The sequence below is a fragment of the Dipodomys merriami genome, unplaced genomic scaffold (genome assembly GCF_024711535.1).
Source record: "Dipodomys merriami isolate MVZ:Mamm:240054 unplaced genomic scaffold, mDipMer1.0.p SCAF_15, whole genome shotgun sequence".
Classification (NCBI taxonomy): Eukaryota; Metazoa; Chordata; class Mammalia; order Rodentia; family Heteromyidae; genus Dipodomys; species Dipodomys merriami.
Window position 1 is genome coordinate 18,795,559 of NW_027202826.1, and position 17,730 is coordinate 18,813,288.

The 17,730-nt window shown below is 39.9% G+C and overlaps 1 protein-coding gene across 2 annotated transcripts; it reads right to left on the reverse strand.

Moving 5' to 3' along the window:
* Positions 1 to 631: 631 nt before the first annotated feature.
* On the reverse strand, positions 632 to 6,428 carry Ddit4l (DNA damage inducible transcript 4 like). 2 transcript variants are annotated; one of them, XM_070022338.1, is made up of 3 exons: positions 6,244 to 6,428; positions 5,195 to 5,335; positions 632 to 3,150 (listed from the first exon to the last, which is right to left on the reverse strand). In XM_070022338.1, the coding sequence occupies exons 2-3, from the start codon at positions 5,283 to 5,285 to the stop codon at positions 2,663 to 2,665; spliced, it is 579 nt and encodes a 192-aa protein (XP_069878439.1). In that variant the 5' UTR covers positions 5,286 to 5,335; positions 6,244 to 6,428; the 3' UTR covers positions 632 to 2,662. The 2 variants fall into 2 exon arrangements, with proteins under 2 accessions (XP_069878439.1, XP_069878438.1); XM_070022337.1 differs by lacking the exon at positions 6,244 to 6,428 and adding an exon at positions 5,637 to 5,803.
* Positions 6,429 to 17,730: the final 11,302 nt, after the last annotated feature.

The window sequence follows — 17,730 nt, forward strand, 5'->3', positions numbered from 1 at the left end:
AATACATATACAAACACATATATACATATATACACACATATATATACACATATGCTTATATATGTATCAAATATATGATATATACTATATGATGCATGCACATGGGTGATATATGTATATATGTATATATGTATTTGTACCTATGTATATATATATGTCTTGTTAGGGAAATCTGAATTACTGACCATAATTTATGGAGACAGAAAAGTTGGCTATTAAAAAATTTAAATGTAAATTGAACAAAAATAGGAGAATCAGAAGATTTTTTTAAAAGAGAATATCCTAATACAAATGAATATGTACACTGTTCACATACTTTGGTATATGTGTTTGGTCATTGGAAAAGCTGTGTAAGAAGTCTTTGAATTGTGACTTTTGTATTTATTTTTAAACTTAGTTGCCATAGAAGCTCAAATTATTAATGTCTTCATATCAAAAATATGAAAAAGTTGAAAAAATTCTGAAGCAAATAACTCTTTATTGATACATAAACATACAATAAATACAATTAGAATATTATAATTGAATACAAACTGGTTTTGCAAAAAAGGATTAGTTATCTTCTTACAAACAGTATCAAATATATTTGAGGGTGATCATTGAATAAATTCAGAAGAGACAGCAACAGACAAGAGATTTAAAAATATGTTTTATTGTCCAAAATAGACAAACTTTTTAATTTCCTTTAACAGGAATCTGTTATTCTGAATGCCTTTAACTCAAGAGCTCCCAGAAGCCATCATCATTTTTTAAGCAAAACAAACAAGAGTGAAAATGACAACTATTGGTGAAAAAGGATAATAATTGTTTCTCCATAGTCACCAGCTACAGAAACACAGTGACCTTCAGAGAACCTTGAATGACAGACAGACAGCTAGACAGACATGCAAAACAGTGTTGACTATCGCTTGGCCCAGTCCTCTGAAGACTGTCTTTGTGGTTATTGTTCCAAACAATTTAAGAGCTCAATTTCCTAAAATACCAGCTCATTTGAGCAGTGACATGTGAGGTCACCTCTAATATCAGTCACGGGATCAGACTTGGTTTCGTTCCACCAGGATGAAGACTTTCGCTTCTACAACCCTGGGGATGCATGTGGATCAAGTAGTGCTAATGGCTGGTCAGAACATCTGGATGAACTCCCATCCAAAACCCACAGCAAGGATACACTGAGTAGATCACTGTCAAGTGGAGACCCAATCTCTCATTACCATAAAAAGACAAGAGAGATATCTAGTAGTTGGAATAAGACAAAAACAAGGCAAAGCAAAACAAAGCTTTTATTAACCCCAAGGGGTGGGTAGAGATAGTGGAAAGAGGCTGAGCGTGTGTGCACAGGTTATCTGGGAAGATGAGTTTTCATTGTCTAGTCTTGCATGAACCACATCTCCACCCCCAAAGCAGACTTGGGTCAATATAAACATCTAGAGATTGAGATTAAGGAGAGATCATTCAATTAAATTCCCAGAAAAGGTAAGAAACAAAATAACACTGACAGGTGAGATGGTTCGTGTGAGAGGGTTCATACTAAGCATATGTAATGGAAAGAAATCGGTTACCAAATGAATCTGCATGGAACGGGATAGAAGAAGCCCCTTTCCCTCCTTTATTCACAGATAGGTATTGATTGTTTGCTCACTGAAATGGATGACATACACAAAGCCATTTTTCTAGTTTAAAGACAGCATTTCAGAGTTGAAACCTAGGAAAACTGAGTTTGTCTGATACCATAAAGCTTGTAGGGTGAAATGTGAGTTACTAAAACACAGCTCATGTTTTTATCAAGTTTTGATCACAGAAGTGCAAGGAGATCACAAAAAAATAAACCATGAAACAGATCTGTGGTCACTTGATATTTCCACTCCCTCTCACCCAAGGTGAAGTTCTAATTAAACTCATCCATTTCATTCTATACTCTAGGCCACAAACTCTTCAACAAATAAAAATACTTAAATGTCCCGTGGCTTGAACTCAGGGCCCAGACACTGTCCCTGAGCTTTTTTGTTCAAGACTAGTGCTCTACCACTTAAGTCACAGCTCTACTTCCAGCTTTTTGGTGGCTAGTAGGGTTCAAGAAGCTCACAGACTTTCCTGCCCAGGCTGACTTTGGAACTGTAATCCTCAGACCCCAGTCTTTTAAGTAGCTAAGATTATAGGCATAAGCCAAACTTTTCAAATTTGAGTGGAAAACTGTCAGGTAATTGTGAGCTTTTGGAAATTCTGATGGGCTAGACATCAATTTAATAAGATTCTATATTTGAAAAGATTATTTTGGAAACTTAGGAGAAAAAAAAGACATGAAAAGCAAACTATGCAAATCACTTTTCCATGTTGTAGGACCAAGACTGAAAAAAAAGGATAGAATAAAATGCAAAACTGAAGTGGGGTCCATTATCCTTCCTTCCTTATTCCTTTCCATCCCGTAAGAAATATGATGCATGTAGAACAAATACACCTTCCTGGGTTATGTTGTACAAGTCACATCCCCTTGGATGGGTTTGTTATGAATGAGAAACTGAGAATGCTGAAAGAAATTTGGGAGTTCTTGTTGAAGTTAGGCAGGGGCAAAGCTACAAATGGTTTTAAGTCAATAGCTGCATCCTTTTATTACCCAATCATAAAAGAGCTCTGAATACTCCCTCCCCCCTCCCCTGCAACCTTCTTAGCACTCTTCAATGACTGTGGTTCCAATCAGAGAATAAAGTTTTTTCTTAACAAGTCGAAATCCGGAGCTGAGGATCAGAGTTCGCCTAAGGCCAGCAGAGAAGCGACCTCTACTAAAGAAGTCCCTAAAGCTAGCCCACGAGCAGGTCTCCTGCTTAAACACAAGCGTCAGCTCAAAGGTAGGTACCACGCTAGCATCACACACAATCCTATCCAGCTTTTTACATACATTTTCGATTTCCAAGTTCACGTGCAAGACACAGCCTCGAAGGCCACAGGGCTCTGTGGAAGAAAGCCGAAGGACATCTTGAGCAATTCTCTGGGTCAGTTTCTCAGGAACAAGGACCTTGGAACAACCCAGTTTGGTTTGCTTGGATTTGGATAGACAGTTCTCCAGCATTTTCACTAAATTCTGGCAGGTTGTCTCCTCAAATATAACCTCGTTGAGGTTGGGTTCAGGAACAACATAATCCCAGTAGTCAAAGTCTGTAGGAAATCAAAGTTTTAGATGAAAATCTAGGAGGAGGGCAAGCAAACAAACAAACAAACAAAAACCCAAACCTAACAAGATAGCAGCACTGGGTGCTTCCTTCTAGCTACTAAATCTTTGGTTTTTCTTTGTATTTTTCTCTCCTCCCTCTTTCTTGTCTATGTTTTTGTTTTCTCTTTTGAAATGGAGGTATAGCTAGCCTTCTACACACTTTCCTCTTTCTTCTACCTCTCAAGTGCTGAGGTTACAGGTGTATGTCATGATACCACCCTCTATCCGTTTCTAATATTTCACTGGGAGCTAACCATCTATTTTTTTGTTAAGCTAGTTAGATAATACAGTAAGTCATTTAACATCACAAAGTTGAAAATTTATCTATAGAATAAAGGTATGCTAATTTAAATTGAAAAACCATATAGACATCACGTATACATGTGCTTATATGTCAAAACTCTATTGTCAGTCTTCTAAAATTTTCTAATGATTTCCTTTCTTGCTTCCTTATTTGTTTCAGAAGTTTTTTCTTTTTTAGTTTTGCTTTAGAAAACATTAATCATACCTGCAACTAAACTTGTTACAATTTTTTTGATTGAGATACTGTTTTTTTCCCCCTAAGAATACATATACTATAAAATACAGAATATTTTTGTAATTTTTCTTAAGTGAGTTATTGGGAGCTTGATGGATGACATAAAAAAACCTATCAGAGTTACAATGTTTTTATTTTTTTAAGTATTTAGTAGAATAGCCTCTAAACCCAATTTTAGTTCCAACTACTTTGATTAAAGATTGCTCAGAGAAGAAGAGACCTTTGAGGTTCGTGAGGTTATTTATAACTGGCTAGGTAGTTTTTCTTAGCCAAGCAAAACAAAATAGACCTAGGGAAACAAAATTAGATTTGCTCAAAGGAAAAAAGATAGGTCTACACTTGGCCACTACCTCCCAAATTAATCCTAACACTTGACAGAGTGCCATACCACACTCACCAGAGCAAGACACAGGCAGCTGCCTGCCTGCTACCAACTCCAACTTCCTTCACCCCATTAGCTTTCTTCTCTCCACTTCATATATTCATGGAGAACATTGCTTTTTTTAAAAATTCAACTAATACATTCCACATTATTAAGAGCTTCATCATTAAGCTATGCTGAAGAGAAGAAAATTGTAGAGTCTGGGCCTATAAAATTAGATCACCACCTAATTTTACCTTGTAAATGAGAAAGACCACCCTACCCTTCCTCCCACCCCCACCAAATTTAAGTATTGTATCTATGCTCATACTGGTCTTTGGTGGCAGAGTGCTGTTTAACAACTTGTTGCTTAAAATTGCCTAGGACAAGCAGTGTAGAACCACTGCTGTGTGCAAAGTTTCCTTCTGACCTTAAGAATGGAATAATGGGAACATCCACAAATAGAATCCTACTCGGTAATAAAAAGGAACACACCGATCCCAGCAAGCATGGAAGGATTTCCAAACTACTAGGCTCTGGGAAAGAAACTAGATACCAAAGAATACATTTTTTGTGTTATTCTGTTTACATTAGACTGTAAAGGCATAACTGATCTAGTGACAAAAACAAAAAACACCCCAAAACAGATGGGAGATGAGTAGTCTCTGAGGAGAGGGGAAGGCAGGGAATTGGTGGCAAATGGGCACACTGGAATTTGGGGGGGGTGTGTGTGGTGGGGGGGGCGGGGGGAGATCAAGAGAGAGGGGTGGGAGAGAGGGAGGGAGAGAGGATGCTGGCTACTCAGGCACACAAATACCTTTGTTAAAACGCACGTTACTGTACGCTTACTTTCACAGCCAATTAGGATAAAGAACTGGACTTCCCAAGCGGTTGGATCGACGCTAGATGGATGCAGCCCTTGGGGTATTTTATGTTCGTTTGTCATGAACAGATCCACCTTGGGGAAGTCTGGAAAGGGGTCCTGGGTGAACCTTGCGACCCTCTCTAAAGGGAGGGAGGGTGTGAGGTCTACGGAGGGCTGCGACCTTTGGAGGGGACAAAGGGGTGGGGAGGGGGGTGGGGAACTCACCACTTAGCAGGCTGCCCGAGTGACAGCTACGGTCCAGCAGCTCTGAAATGCTGGCCGGGTTCTTACTGCTCAAACTGCCAGTTGCAACCATGGTCAACGGCTAAGGTTTCCCTCGCGGGGCAGAACGGCCTTTCTGGGGTTCTGGGGAGAGAAAAACAACAACAACAACAACAAAAAGAGATTTGCAAAAGTAACCAGACGTGCAGAGGATCTTAACCAACAAAAACAAAACCAAAAACCGCCCAGCGTCTCCAGGGCCCAGCAGCCCAGGAACTCTGTGTGTGTGTGTGTTTGTGTGTGTGTGCGTGCGTGTGTGCGTGTGCCAACAGGAGCCTTTGCAATTCCAGTTGACAGAGCTCCGGGAACGGCTTCCGCCAACGACACAGCCCACAGCCCGAAGGAACGCGAAAGGAAGTGCAGTTTGGAGAGCGGTGGGGCTCACCTGCGTGCACTTCACCTGGACCCACCCGGCGGTGTGGAATACCCGGAACACCCAGGGGGTAAATCGAGGCAGACACTCGCCACCCCCTCCGGCCAGGGATCGAGAGATCCCAGCCCGGATCCGCAGCGGGCTGGCCACCCACCACCACCACCACCACCCGGCGCAGACTCCAGGCAGCCGCTCCCACCTTGGGGCCAGCGGGCACTTTATAGCCCGGCGCCCCGCCCCCTGGGCCGCCCCGCCCACCCGGCCGCCGCCCCGCCCCCTGGGGTCAGGTCGCTTGCACCCTGGTGTCTGGATTTCTCGGAGAGTTGGAGTTGGGCGGGGGGGTGGGGGTGGGGAGGGAAAATCTCAGTTAGGGGGCCGTCGACTATTTCCATTCGTCAGGTCACAGGTCACCCAGACTTAATCTGGGTGCACCACGCCCCCCCAAGAGTGATCACCCCGCTTTCCAGCTAACCTGGATTCGAAGGTGCGCGCCCCCCCCCAGCCCCACTCCCCAAGCGATCGTGTCTGCATCCCCAGGCTGACCTGACCCCGAGGCTTCCCTGGGGGTGTTACTGTGACCCGTGGCCCCCCCGCCCCCCCCAGCGGCACCCCGGAACACCTGGCGCAGGTCTAGGTGCGGCGAGCATCCTGGATGCGCGTGCTCCGGCCTCCACCCCCACGCCAGCTCCAGGCTGCGCTCCCATCCCGCGCGCAGTGGCTTCCCCGGTGTTAGGGGAGGATCCCGGTCAGCCCCTCCAGGCTCCCGGACACCCTTCGCGCCGGTTTGGTCTGTGACTAATGCATTTTCTCCGCGGGAAGGCTGGGCCTGGCCTGAAGACTCCGGGCCCCCACAGCAGCGCGAGGGGCCTGGAGAGAAGGAAAGAGACGCTGGCCAAGACACTGAGCACATCCACTCGCGGGGATCGCCAGCCGCCGCCTCCTCCGCCGCGGGGTAGTTGGGAGCCATTACCCCGCTCAGAGGCAGAAGTTTCTGCCAGGAGGAACTTTGGCAATCTCGACTAAGAGGAGAATGAGGTTTCTATGTTGGGCTGGGGGTAAACTCCCACAGGCTTCTGGGGCAGCTAGGAATCCGAGCACGAAGAGGAAGAAAGGAGTCCCGGAAACAGACTGTCCTCCCACACTCATACACGTGGGGTTTTCTATGGAAGCTTCTAAGCAATCCCCTCCGTTCCCCCCTCCGCTCTGTGCACCAGGAGCAGAGGATCTTTCAGAGGTGGGCTTCTGGGTGGATCTGAAGATGAAAATGTTGCTAGCAATCAATGCCCGGAAAAAGTGGGCCGTTCTTCTTTTTCTTTTCTCCTTTCCTTCTTTCTTTTTGTTATTTTACTTTTTAAAAATTATCCTTCAGTATAGTTGTACAAAGGGGTTTTAATTCAACAGTAAACGCATCTTGATCAATGTCGCCTCTTTCTCTTTCCCCCTCAACCCCACCCAGCTCCTCAATTTTTTCCCAGTTCCATTTCCCCGTGCACACATTGCATATTAAGACTGCATTCGCCCATCCTTCTCTGTCCATTTATCTGCCCTCCTTACCTTGACCTCATCGCCACCCACCACATAGGTTTCAGCTGCCTGGTATTCATTTGGTTAGACTATAAGTTAATGGGTCAAAGGAGTTACGCCATTGGAATTCTCCCCTGCATATCCCATACTTCAGTTACTATGTTTGTGTATATATGCATATGACCCTGTGTGTTTTACACATGCGTTCATAATTTAGATCTGACTTCTACATGAGAGAAAACATGCCTCCCAGAAGAGTATGTTCTACCCGGTGAGATCTTAGCATTGGCTCCTGGTTTTTTAGGTTTTTTAATGTGGAAAGATCTGCATGTTATAGCCTTGAAAGACAAGATCAGCTGCCCAGGCTAAAAACTCTGGTAAGAAAAACAACCACAGAAGGGGTAAGGCGGGTGTGTGATAAACAGATCAGTGGGAGGACGTTTGCAGGCAGAGCCTCAGAAATTAAAGCCAGCTTGACAGTCCATTTTTAACTCCACAGAGGCAGCTGCACAGCCTGAAGGTCAGGCAAGCTGAGGAAGGAGACTGCTGATAGGCTGCGCCCTGAAAGCAGATTGCCACTTCTATTTCAATAACAAAAGTGGAAAACAAGCAAGTCCTTTAAGCCAATTAAAAAGCCAGAGCTTGGTGCTGGGAGTGCTTGCCTTGCATGCACGAGGCCCTGGGTTCAATTCCTCAGCACCACATAAGCAGAAAAAAGCCGGAAGTGTGGCTCCAGTGAACAGGACCAGTAGATAAGTTCTTGGTCAGGTGTCTGGCTAACTGTGGACAGGCCTCTTAGCCTCTGGTTCTTAACTAGTTGACCCCTTACCTGCCTCCAAATTCAGTTTCTTGAATTAAGATAATGAGGGATGTGAATGAACTCCAAGTAAATAAACATAACAATTCAGTCTCCTTAGGGTATTTAGGTATAATTCAAGCTCCCTCAGAGAACCAGCAAATAGTTTGTTCTCTTAGCTCACCTGACTAGCTGAAATTTTGTAACATGCTTTGGGATTTTTGCTGCCCCAAACAATTTATCTGTGTATAGAAGACTTCAAATAATACTATTTAAACTTTTGTTTTCAATGAGCCTTACTCTTAGGACTAATAGTGTGTAAAGAATGATTGATATAAAACACACACAGTAATTCGAATAATTGACAGAGATTTTCATCATTTACATATATAATATAAATATATATATAACAAAAATCTCGATTATTTTTTCCTGGTACCAGAGTTTGAATAGCAGACTTTATACTTGCTTATGCTCTACCACTTGAGCTCTGCTTCCAGTCCGGCTTTTTGGTGGTTATTTGGAGATGGAATCTCAAAGACTTTTCTGGCTTTAAATGAGAATTCTTTGCATCTCAGCCTCCTGAGTAGTTAGGATTCCAGGCAAGACTAGTCTGGGCAAGAAATAAACTAGGAAGTAGTGCTGTTTGCAATAATCCCAGTTTCAAGTGAGACTTCAGGTAAGAGGATCTTAGTCTGAGGTTGTCCTGAGGCAAAAGCTTGAGACCCCATCAGAAAAAAAAGCAAGAGCACATAAGCACTAGAAGTATGGCTCAGTGGTAATGCATTTGGAAGTAGGCTCTGAAAAACAAAAGGAAGGAAGAAAAGAAAGAGAGAGATGGAGAGAGGAAGAATAGAGGAAGTAAACTGTTAAGACCACAGTCTTGTCACTGAATGACACGATCTTTCAACATTTTTTTAATGTTATGGATATAGTTGATTCCTTGCTGAAAGTTTACCACACTGGTGTACTCCAAGTGTTAACCAAATGTAGTGATACAAAACCTTGTTTTGGTGCCACTTCAATATATCTTTGAAAATGTAAAAATTGTAGGGACATTGACTGGAAATTAATACTTGCATAGGAATAGAAAATCTCATTGGTTAAATAATTTGTTTTCCTTGCCATTCATATGCTTATATATTATACCAAACTACCCAAACCATAACTAAACCCTTTCATTTTTTAATTTGCTGATTGACTTATTACTGACTTCCAAAAAGTAAAAGAAATAGAAGTACCAAATGAAAACCCCATGTTCATCCGATAGTTATGCTAGTATTTAAGCTCCAAGCTCCCCCATGTGGAAATATTCAATTCATCTTATCATTGCTCACACAAAAATGTAAAGTTAGGACACCAGAGTTATTACAATAACAAGTAGTGGTATTTCCATGCGTAATTGTTGGAAATGTTGAAGTCTTGTGTATTCACGATTTGAAGTCTTGCATATTTATTACTATCAGCCAGTTTTCTTATTTTACCCAGTGTGAGATATCCTTCCTGAAGTTTTATTAATACATTGACATTCCATGCATCTTTATTTCACTCCATCAACTATAATGCTTAGGGGGTCAGGTGAGGAATGATCGGATTTCTTTTTTTTTTCTTTTTTTTCTTTTTATTTTTTGTGAACACACTGTATGGGCAGGTTAATGTGTACATTTCTTATCAAGCTTTGCAGCCTCCTCCTTTGTTTACCCTTCACATCCCTTCCCAGCCTCCCCCCCCCCACCCAATCCTCCCCGCTTCCCCCGCCCCCAACCAACATTGTAAAGCTCGTTTTCGACATGACAACTTGTACTTCTCATTGTTGCAACAGGTCTACCTGAATCCTTAAACGACTTGTTTTTCCCCATCTCCTCCACAAGTTATACTAACATCAAATATAGTGAAAGCAGGGGTTATACTGTGGGGGAGGGACATACAAAGCAACAAAGAAATAATCTTATAAATGCTTTAAAAACAGATGCATGAAAGGAAAAAAACATTAAAATACATATCTAATGATTCATTTTTCTAACATCACATTATCTGACCTTTTCCGCATGACTCATACATATACTAGATATTGCAAATAAGGGAAAACCTGGGGCCTATGTTTCTTTGGGCCTGGCTTACTTCACTTAATATAATTTTTTCCAAGTTTTTCCATTTCCTAACAAATGGGGCAATGTCATTCTGATGGACGTGTAGAATTCCATTGTGTATATATACCACATTTTCTTGATCCATTCATCTACTGAGGGGCATCTGGGCTGGTTCCATATCTTAGCTATGGTAAATAATGCTGCTATAAAAATAGTTGTGCTGGTAGCTTTAGTGTGGTCTTGTTTGTAAACATTTGGGTAAATGCCCAAAAGTGGGATTGCTGGGTCCTAGGGGAGCTCTATGTGAAGTCTTTTGAGGAACCTCCATACTGCTTTCCAAAGTGGTTGAACAAGTTTACACTCCCACCAACAATGAAGTAAGGTTCCCTTCTGTCCACATCCCCTCCAGCATCTGTTGTTGTTAGAGTTCTTGATTTTTGCCATTCTAACTGGAGTGAGGTGGTATCTCAATGTTGTTTTGATTTGCATTTCTTTTATGGCTAGGCATGTTGAGCATTTCTTCATGTGTCTATTGGCCATCCTTCTTTCTTCTTCAGAGAAGTTTCTCTTTAAGTCTTTAGCCCACTTATTTATTGGGCAGTTGTTTCTTTGAGGATTTGTTGTTGGGGGATTTAATTTTTTGAGTTCCAGGTATATTTTAGATATGAGACCCTTGTCGTTGTATGGTTAGTGAAGATCTTCTTCCAATCTGTGGGCTTTCTAGCTATGTCCTTTGCCATGCAGAAGCTCTGCAACTTCATGCAATCCCATTTGTCCAACTTTTCTTTGATTTGTTGTGTTTCTGGGTCTCTATTCAGAAAATTTCGGCCTGAGCCAAGGAGACCTAGGGTTTCTCCTATTCCATCCTGTAATGTTTTCAGAGTGTCTGCTTTGAGTTCAAGGTCTTTGATTCATTTGGAGTTGATTCTGGTGCAGGGTGATATATAAGGATCTAGCTTTAGTTTTCTACAAGTAGTTAACCAATTTTGTCAGCACCATTTACAGAAGAGGCTGTCTTTCTTCCATTCTATTGTTTTAGCTCCCTTATCAAAGATTAGATGGCTATAGGTCTGTAGGCTCATTTCTGGGTTTTCAATTCTATTCCATTGGTCCTGAGGTCTGTTCTTATGCCAATACCAAGCTGTTTTGATTACTATGGCTTTATAGTAGAGTTTGAAATTTGGTATTGATATTCCTCCAGCAGTGTTCTTTCTGTTGAGGAGTGTTTTTGCTATTCGGGGTCTTTTATTGTTCCATATGAATTTTTGCATTGCCTCCTCTATTTCCTTGAAGAATGAGGTTGGAATTTTGATAGGTATCATGTTGAATTTGTAGATAGCCTTGGGAAGTATTGCCATTTTCACGATGTTAATCTTGCCAATCCAGGAGCATGGGAGGTTTTGCCATTTTTTTAAGTTCTGTGTTGATTTCCTTTTTCAAGATTTTAAAGTTTTCATCATAGAGGTCCTTCACTTCTTTGGTTAAGTTAATTCCTAGGTATTTTATTTTTTGTGGGGCTATTACAAATGGAGTTGCTTTCCTAATTTCAGCCACACTTTTCTCATTGTTGGCATACAGAAAAGCCATTGATTTGGGGGGGTTAATTTTATACCCTGCTACTTTGCCAAAGTTTTGAATCAGCTTGAGTAATTTGGGAGTGGAGTCTATGGGATTCTTTAAATACAAGATCATGTCATCTGCAAAGAGGGAGAGTTTTATTTCTTCTTTCCCTATTTGGATCCCCTTTATGTCTGCATCTTGTCTTATTGCTGTAGCTAGGCATTCTAATACCAGATTGAAGAATGATCAGATTTCTTAATCTGTATAATGGATTCAGGAAAGATTCAACAGGGCATAGAAGTTGATCTGTACAATATTCAAAGTCTTATATAGCAACTTATAGAATTGTGAGGATTCAAAGAGAAACTCTTAATCAATGCTAAATATTATATCTTCCTTACAAACAAACATGAAATCTTTAAGTGGATTCAATCTCTAGCTTCCCTTGGTTGAAGTAAACTTATAAATCAAGTCCTGGCATGTCTCAGGTGCTTAGTGAGTGACATTATATGTACTGATATTTCTACTATTCTGAAATTTCAGTTCTTTGGTTCAGTGCAGCAAGAAAGAGGCTAAATGGTGTTGAGGAAATATCATTAAATTAGAACAAAATTGATGGACTTCCCTGTTTGCAAGAAATCTAGAAGGTATTTGCTACTGCTTAATCGAACCTTATTATTATTATTGATATGGAATTATATTACTTTCTGTTTGTATTCTAGGCAATTGTTTTCCTGAAAAAATAAAGTTTATAGACAATTCAAGTTATTGACTGTAGACTCCACCAATTGTTTCAAAACATATATTTCCCTCTGTTAGTATTCTGGATGACATAACCATCACTATTTTTAATCTGAGAATGCTTTAGCCAATATGATTTCAGTTTAATGATTAAATATGCAAAGAGATTTATTCTTTATTATGATACAGGATTTTACATTAAGTAAGGTAACATGAAGAGTTATCTAGTACAAAAGCAAAAACAAGACCCAGTATGAAGCAGTATGTAATAATCTACTACTACAAGTTGAATATTCCAGTAGCAGAAGGCATTGCCTCTCTAAATTTAATCAGAGAAATTGTTGCCATAGTGACTTGTCTCTTAAAATGGTTGCATGATTTTGTTCTTGTCATAATGCTGTATCTTATTTCTCTCTAAATAAAAGGATTGTATGTATAAATGTACACAATATTTATTTTTCCTTAATTATGGAAAGATTTGCAATTCAAATGTAGATTGTCAGAAAATATCAGCCCAGAAACATGGGGTAGGTTCTTTTATATTTCTGAGGCCAGCCTAGAGAAAACTTTGCAAGTCTCAGATTTGAGAATCCCACTAATGGCATGAGATTCCTCGTGAACTTTTTACATGTATAAAGAGAAGAAATTACTTAGAGCTTATCACCCCTCTTTTCTCCCTGTACCAGCCAAATGTTGTATCCTGGTGAGCTAGCCTCATAAAGCATTTATCAGTTATATTTGTGTCCTAGCAATATTAGCCTTTGTTTCAGGACATAAATCAGTGGCATTGTTCCAGAAGATAATTAAGTCCAGGACTACCCAAGAGTAGATTTTGCATAGACAGAGAAGTTTCTAGCATGGGGCTTGAATCTCCATGCTGAAGCTGTAAAACACTAAGGTTAAAAAGCTTGACCAAGTCACAGAGAGATTCTGTGTTTTAATATGGTAGTTAGGTATATGCATCGTAGAACCCAAATGTGTAGGTTCATATGCCAGCATTAGATGACATTGGCTAGCTGTGTAAATTTGAATAAGGTCCATCAAATTTAATTTACTGTTAAAATTGGAATTAAAATAAGTTTTTCTCATAGAGTCATTGCAAGAATACATATACATATATGTATCATATATACATAAATATGATCTGATTATAAATGTGTATGAGTATTGATACTCTGTACATTTTAGGCATGATTATAATGATGAAATCTACTCTGACCTTGGCAAAATCTCCAATGTTGTGGTGATACTTTCACAAAAAGGTTGCTGGAGACTTTGAAAGATACATGTGAAAACATATCTTTTTTGCCATATTAATTCATTTGGTTGGCCAATATTCAATAAGTATTTATTGCACTGGAACTAGATAAAATTGGTCACCAAAGGCAGAGTATGGATAGAAAGTTAGACAGATTAGTACTAGATTATAAATAGTGTTGCTTTCAGTCTGTTTTGTGTTGCTGTCACAGAATGGTTGAGATTGGGTAATGTATGAAGGGCAGAGATTTATTTCTTACAGTTCTAGAGACAGGAAGTGCAAGGTCAAGGGCCTTCATCTGGCAAGGGCCTTCTGGTGGTATCATCCCAGGGTGAAAGGTGGAAACCAGGCTAAGAGTGGGGGGAAAGTTGGGAGAATCAAACTCATCCTTTAATCAGGAATCCAGTCCTGTGCTAACTAACCCCCTCCTGCAGTAATGGCATTCATCCATTCATAAGGGCTGAGCTCTCCTGGGTTATTGCCTTTTGTAGTTCCCATCTAGCAACACGTTTGCACTGGGGGTTAAGTTTCTAACTCATGACCTTTGGGAGACACATTTGAACTGTAGCAGAATGATGACATTAGAGGAGGTCAGTTGCTGCAGGAACACTGTGATATACGTATGCGCTAATAGATCTTGGAGGAAGATTTGCTACTTATCATGTGTTTCATGGGCCAGAAACATGTGCCTTAGTTGGAGCCTCACAAGAAATGCACAATCTCAGGCCTGCACTCTGACATACTGAAGCCAGATCTGTTCCACAAGATTCCCAGAGTGACGCACGTTAACATGCAATCAAAGTTTAGAAGCTCTGAGTTTAGTTGAATGGAAAACAAAAATCAGGAAACCACTGAAGTCCTATTTCTACACTAATTAATTACAAAACATTTACCGAGTGCCTACTAAGTGGAAGGTATGGCTTGGATGCAAGATAAGCCAGTTCCTAGCTGAGAAAGTATTTGTTGATTCCCCATAGCTCATCAGACATGATGGCTCTCTCTAATAAACCGAATCCATCTTGTGAGATTTCTAGCCTTGGGCCTGCCTTGTAAAACTGTACACAGCTATGTGAAAACAGCCTGCTTGTCAGAGAAGACTATATCATGTGAAAATTAAGTCTCCTTTTAATAAACTTGTGACAATATAAAACCCTTAAGTACATTCAGGCCCAATGGAATGGAAACCTATAATATAACCCAGGAAGGCGCTTGCATTGTGAGATATATTTAAAGTAACTGGGCTGTGGAAAGTCTCATTTTGATACAGCTCATTAGGAAGCAATGTTGTTAATATCTACAATGTTGTTGTATCATCTTCTCAATGTACTAGAGTGGGTAAATTCAATGATGCATGCTTTTATTTCCTCTGCTGTAATTCTATCATAAAATATATTTTAAAACATTGACTTGGTTTTTGATCTACTGTGCTTCTGATTGGGAACTATTTTTATAGAAGCTGTGTGCTATGGTGGAGGAGATAAATCACAAATGTTTAAGCTGCCTTCTAGGAGATGTTTAGATGGCTGTGAATACATCAAAGTGCGTTCAGTTGTGTAACATCGATTCATCATTTCTAGGTTGAGCACTAAACGATTCTTAACAAATGATCTTATGACATTGCATAATTACCTTAGCAGTTGGCTTAGCTTTTTCTGTGTGGTTTGACTTTCGGCATTCACACAACTAGCTTTAACACAGCCACACTTCTCAATTCTGGCTCTATTACATGGATGAATTGTGAAATTAATATCTATCCTTTGACTCTCACCTTCTTCATCTGTAAGATGGAAGACTCAATCTGTTAAGGTTCTGGTGATGTAACTGGAACCTTTGATTTCTAGTATTGGGTCTTATAATTCAACATTTTCAGAGTGGAGTTTGGGACATCCATTGACTAACATTTTTGTGTGTGTCAAGGAATTCTCAGTCAGGCCTAGGCCTCCAGTATAGATTTATATGTATAAATGTAGCAGAAGTGTTTTTATTTTTCCAATAGTAGCATGAATCTTTTCTTGTTAGAAATTCCATTCAAGTTTGGAAACTTCAGATCAGGTAGCATCTGTAGAGACATGTTACTCATGATGGTAGGTAGAGGAGAGCCTGTGGAATGCCCCAAACTCCAGTCTTTCTTTTTGCTCTAGCAGCAGCATCTCAGGAATTTTACCCATCCGGTGCAGATTAGATTGGCACAATTCTACTTTATTCTATAAATAGCTTTATTTTATGCATTGCTTATAAAATAATTTAGATGACAACTTTGTCTTATATATATCTACCATACTCTGATAAAGCTTTTTATGGGATGGAAGCTTTTTTAGATTATTAAGAGTTATCCTAAAAAGGTTTTCTGGCAGAAAATGGAATTCTTGTCCTCATATTGACTCAATTATCTGCTCAGGAGCCCTGACTTTTGTGTTAGGAATATGACAAATTCTAAATTTTGTTTTGGTTCTATGTGAAAGGATATCTCTTATGGCTTCATCTCATTATCGGTGACCTTAATCTGAAAACAAGGATAAATTGTGCTTTATGGACTTTTAGCTTATGGATAAGGTAAAATATAGATAAAGAGAAAAACAAGAGTCCTCCATATGCACTGATCTTTTTTTTTTATTTTGGTCAGTTGTGGGGCTTGAACTCAGGGCCTGGATGCTGACCCTGAGCCTCTGAGCTAGCACTCTATCATTTGAATCATAGCATCACTTCTATCTTTTGAGCGGTTCTTTGCAGGTAAGATTCTCCTGGGGAGTTTTCTGCCTGGGCTGGCTTTGAAGTGGAGATCCTCAGATCTCAAGCCTCCTGAGTAGCTAGGATTACAGGTGTGAGCCACCAGTACCCAGCTGATCTTTCATTTCATCCCAGGACTAGTGAAGGAGCCATATTCAAGTAAGCTTTATACCAACTGGGCTGATAGACTCTTTCTACTAGAGTTGATATTTAAAAACATTGAAAGAAAAAGATTGAAAAAAATCAATGATTGACTATTTAAGAGGACTAGTTGACCCAGCAACTAATTAACCAATTTTCTCTCTTTCTGGAAGAATTTCAGCATTTGATAGAATTTTTTTTAAAGTAGGTTGATCCCTTTGGACTTTGTCTTCTTTTTCTAGAAAGAGAACTTTGGTTTACAATAGTACAATGGGTCTCCAAACAGGTACACTGAGGCCCACCTCCTCTGCTACCTGCTTAAGTCTTCAGGATGCTTTGGTTCACCATGATACAAAAGCAACAGAGCCAGCTGACCATGAAAGGAAACCTCTGAGACTATGAGGCAAATTGAATCCTTCCTCTATTTAGTTGTTCTCTTAGGTATTTTTCTACAGCAAAAAAATGAAATAAAATAAATAAAGCACAAGTCTGCCTAACCTTTCCCATTGCTGCCAGAGCCTATTCACTTTGGAGTGACATTCTTCAACATGTATATATAATTTATTATGATTGCATATGGTAACTTTCTTCAACATATATTTGTTATTATTGTTGAAGAAAGTTACCACATGCAATCATAATAAATTGTTTTTTTATGGTATATATTCTTTATTGTAAAGATACTGTACAGAGGGGTTACAGTTACATGAATAAGGTAATGAGTATATTTCCTATCAAGCATTGTTTCCTCCTCCTATGTTTTTTCCCTACCATCCCCATAATAAATTGTTGTTGTTGTTTTGTACTGGACTTGAACTTAGAGCCTCATTCTCTCAGGTTTTTCCCCCCTAGACTCAATACTCTCCTCTTCTGGCTTTTGTCTGGTTCATTGGAGATATGAGTCTCACAGATTTTCCTTCTTGGACTGTTTTGAACCTTGATCTTAAGATCTCAGCTTCTGAGTAGCTATCATTACAGGTGTGAGCCACTGACACCTGGCTCAAAATTCATCTTGTAGAAAAATAGGTGATTGCTTTCCTCAAAATTTATTCAACCTGACATCCAGCCTTTAAGAAAAATATTTTCAGTATGTTTATCTTTAATATGTATTCATTTATTTAAAGATATGGCTACCATGTCTCACTTGTTTATTTTACTCTCTCCATAAATATATATGCTTCTTTTCATTTCATGGTACCAAGGGTCACCTGTCACTTGAAAATACCAATGCCCAAATGCTGCTAATTTCTGTCTTCCCTTGAACATCTT

What these genes read in the sequence shown, in the direction of transcription:
- Ddit4l (XM_070022338.1), bottom strand. Translation starts at nt 5,285, where the DNA reads ATGGTTGCAACTGGCAGTTTGAGCAGTAAGAACCCGGCCAGCATTTCA. An exon ending in CTCGGGCAGCCTGCTAAGTG is followed by an intron (nt 3,151 to 5,194) that starts GTGAGTTCCCCA and finishes GATTTCCTACAG; the next exon opens with ACTTTGACTACTGGGATTAT.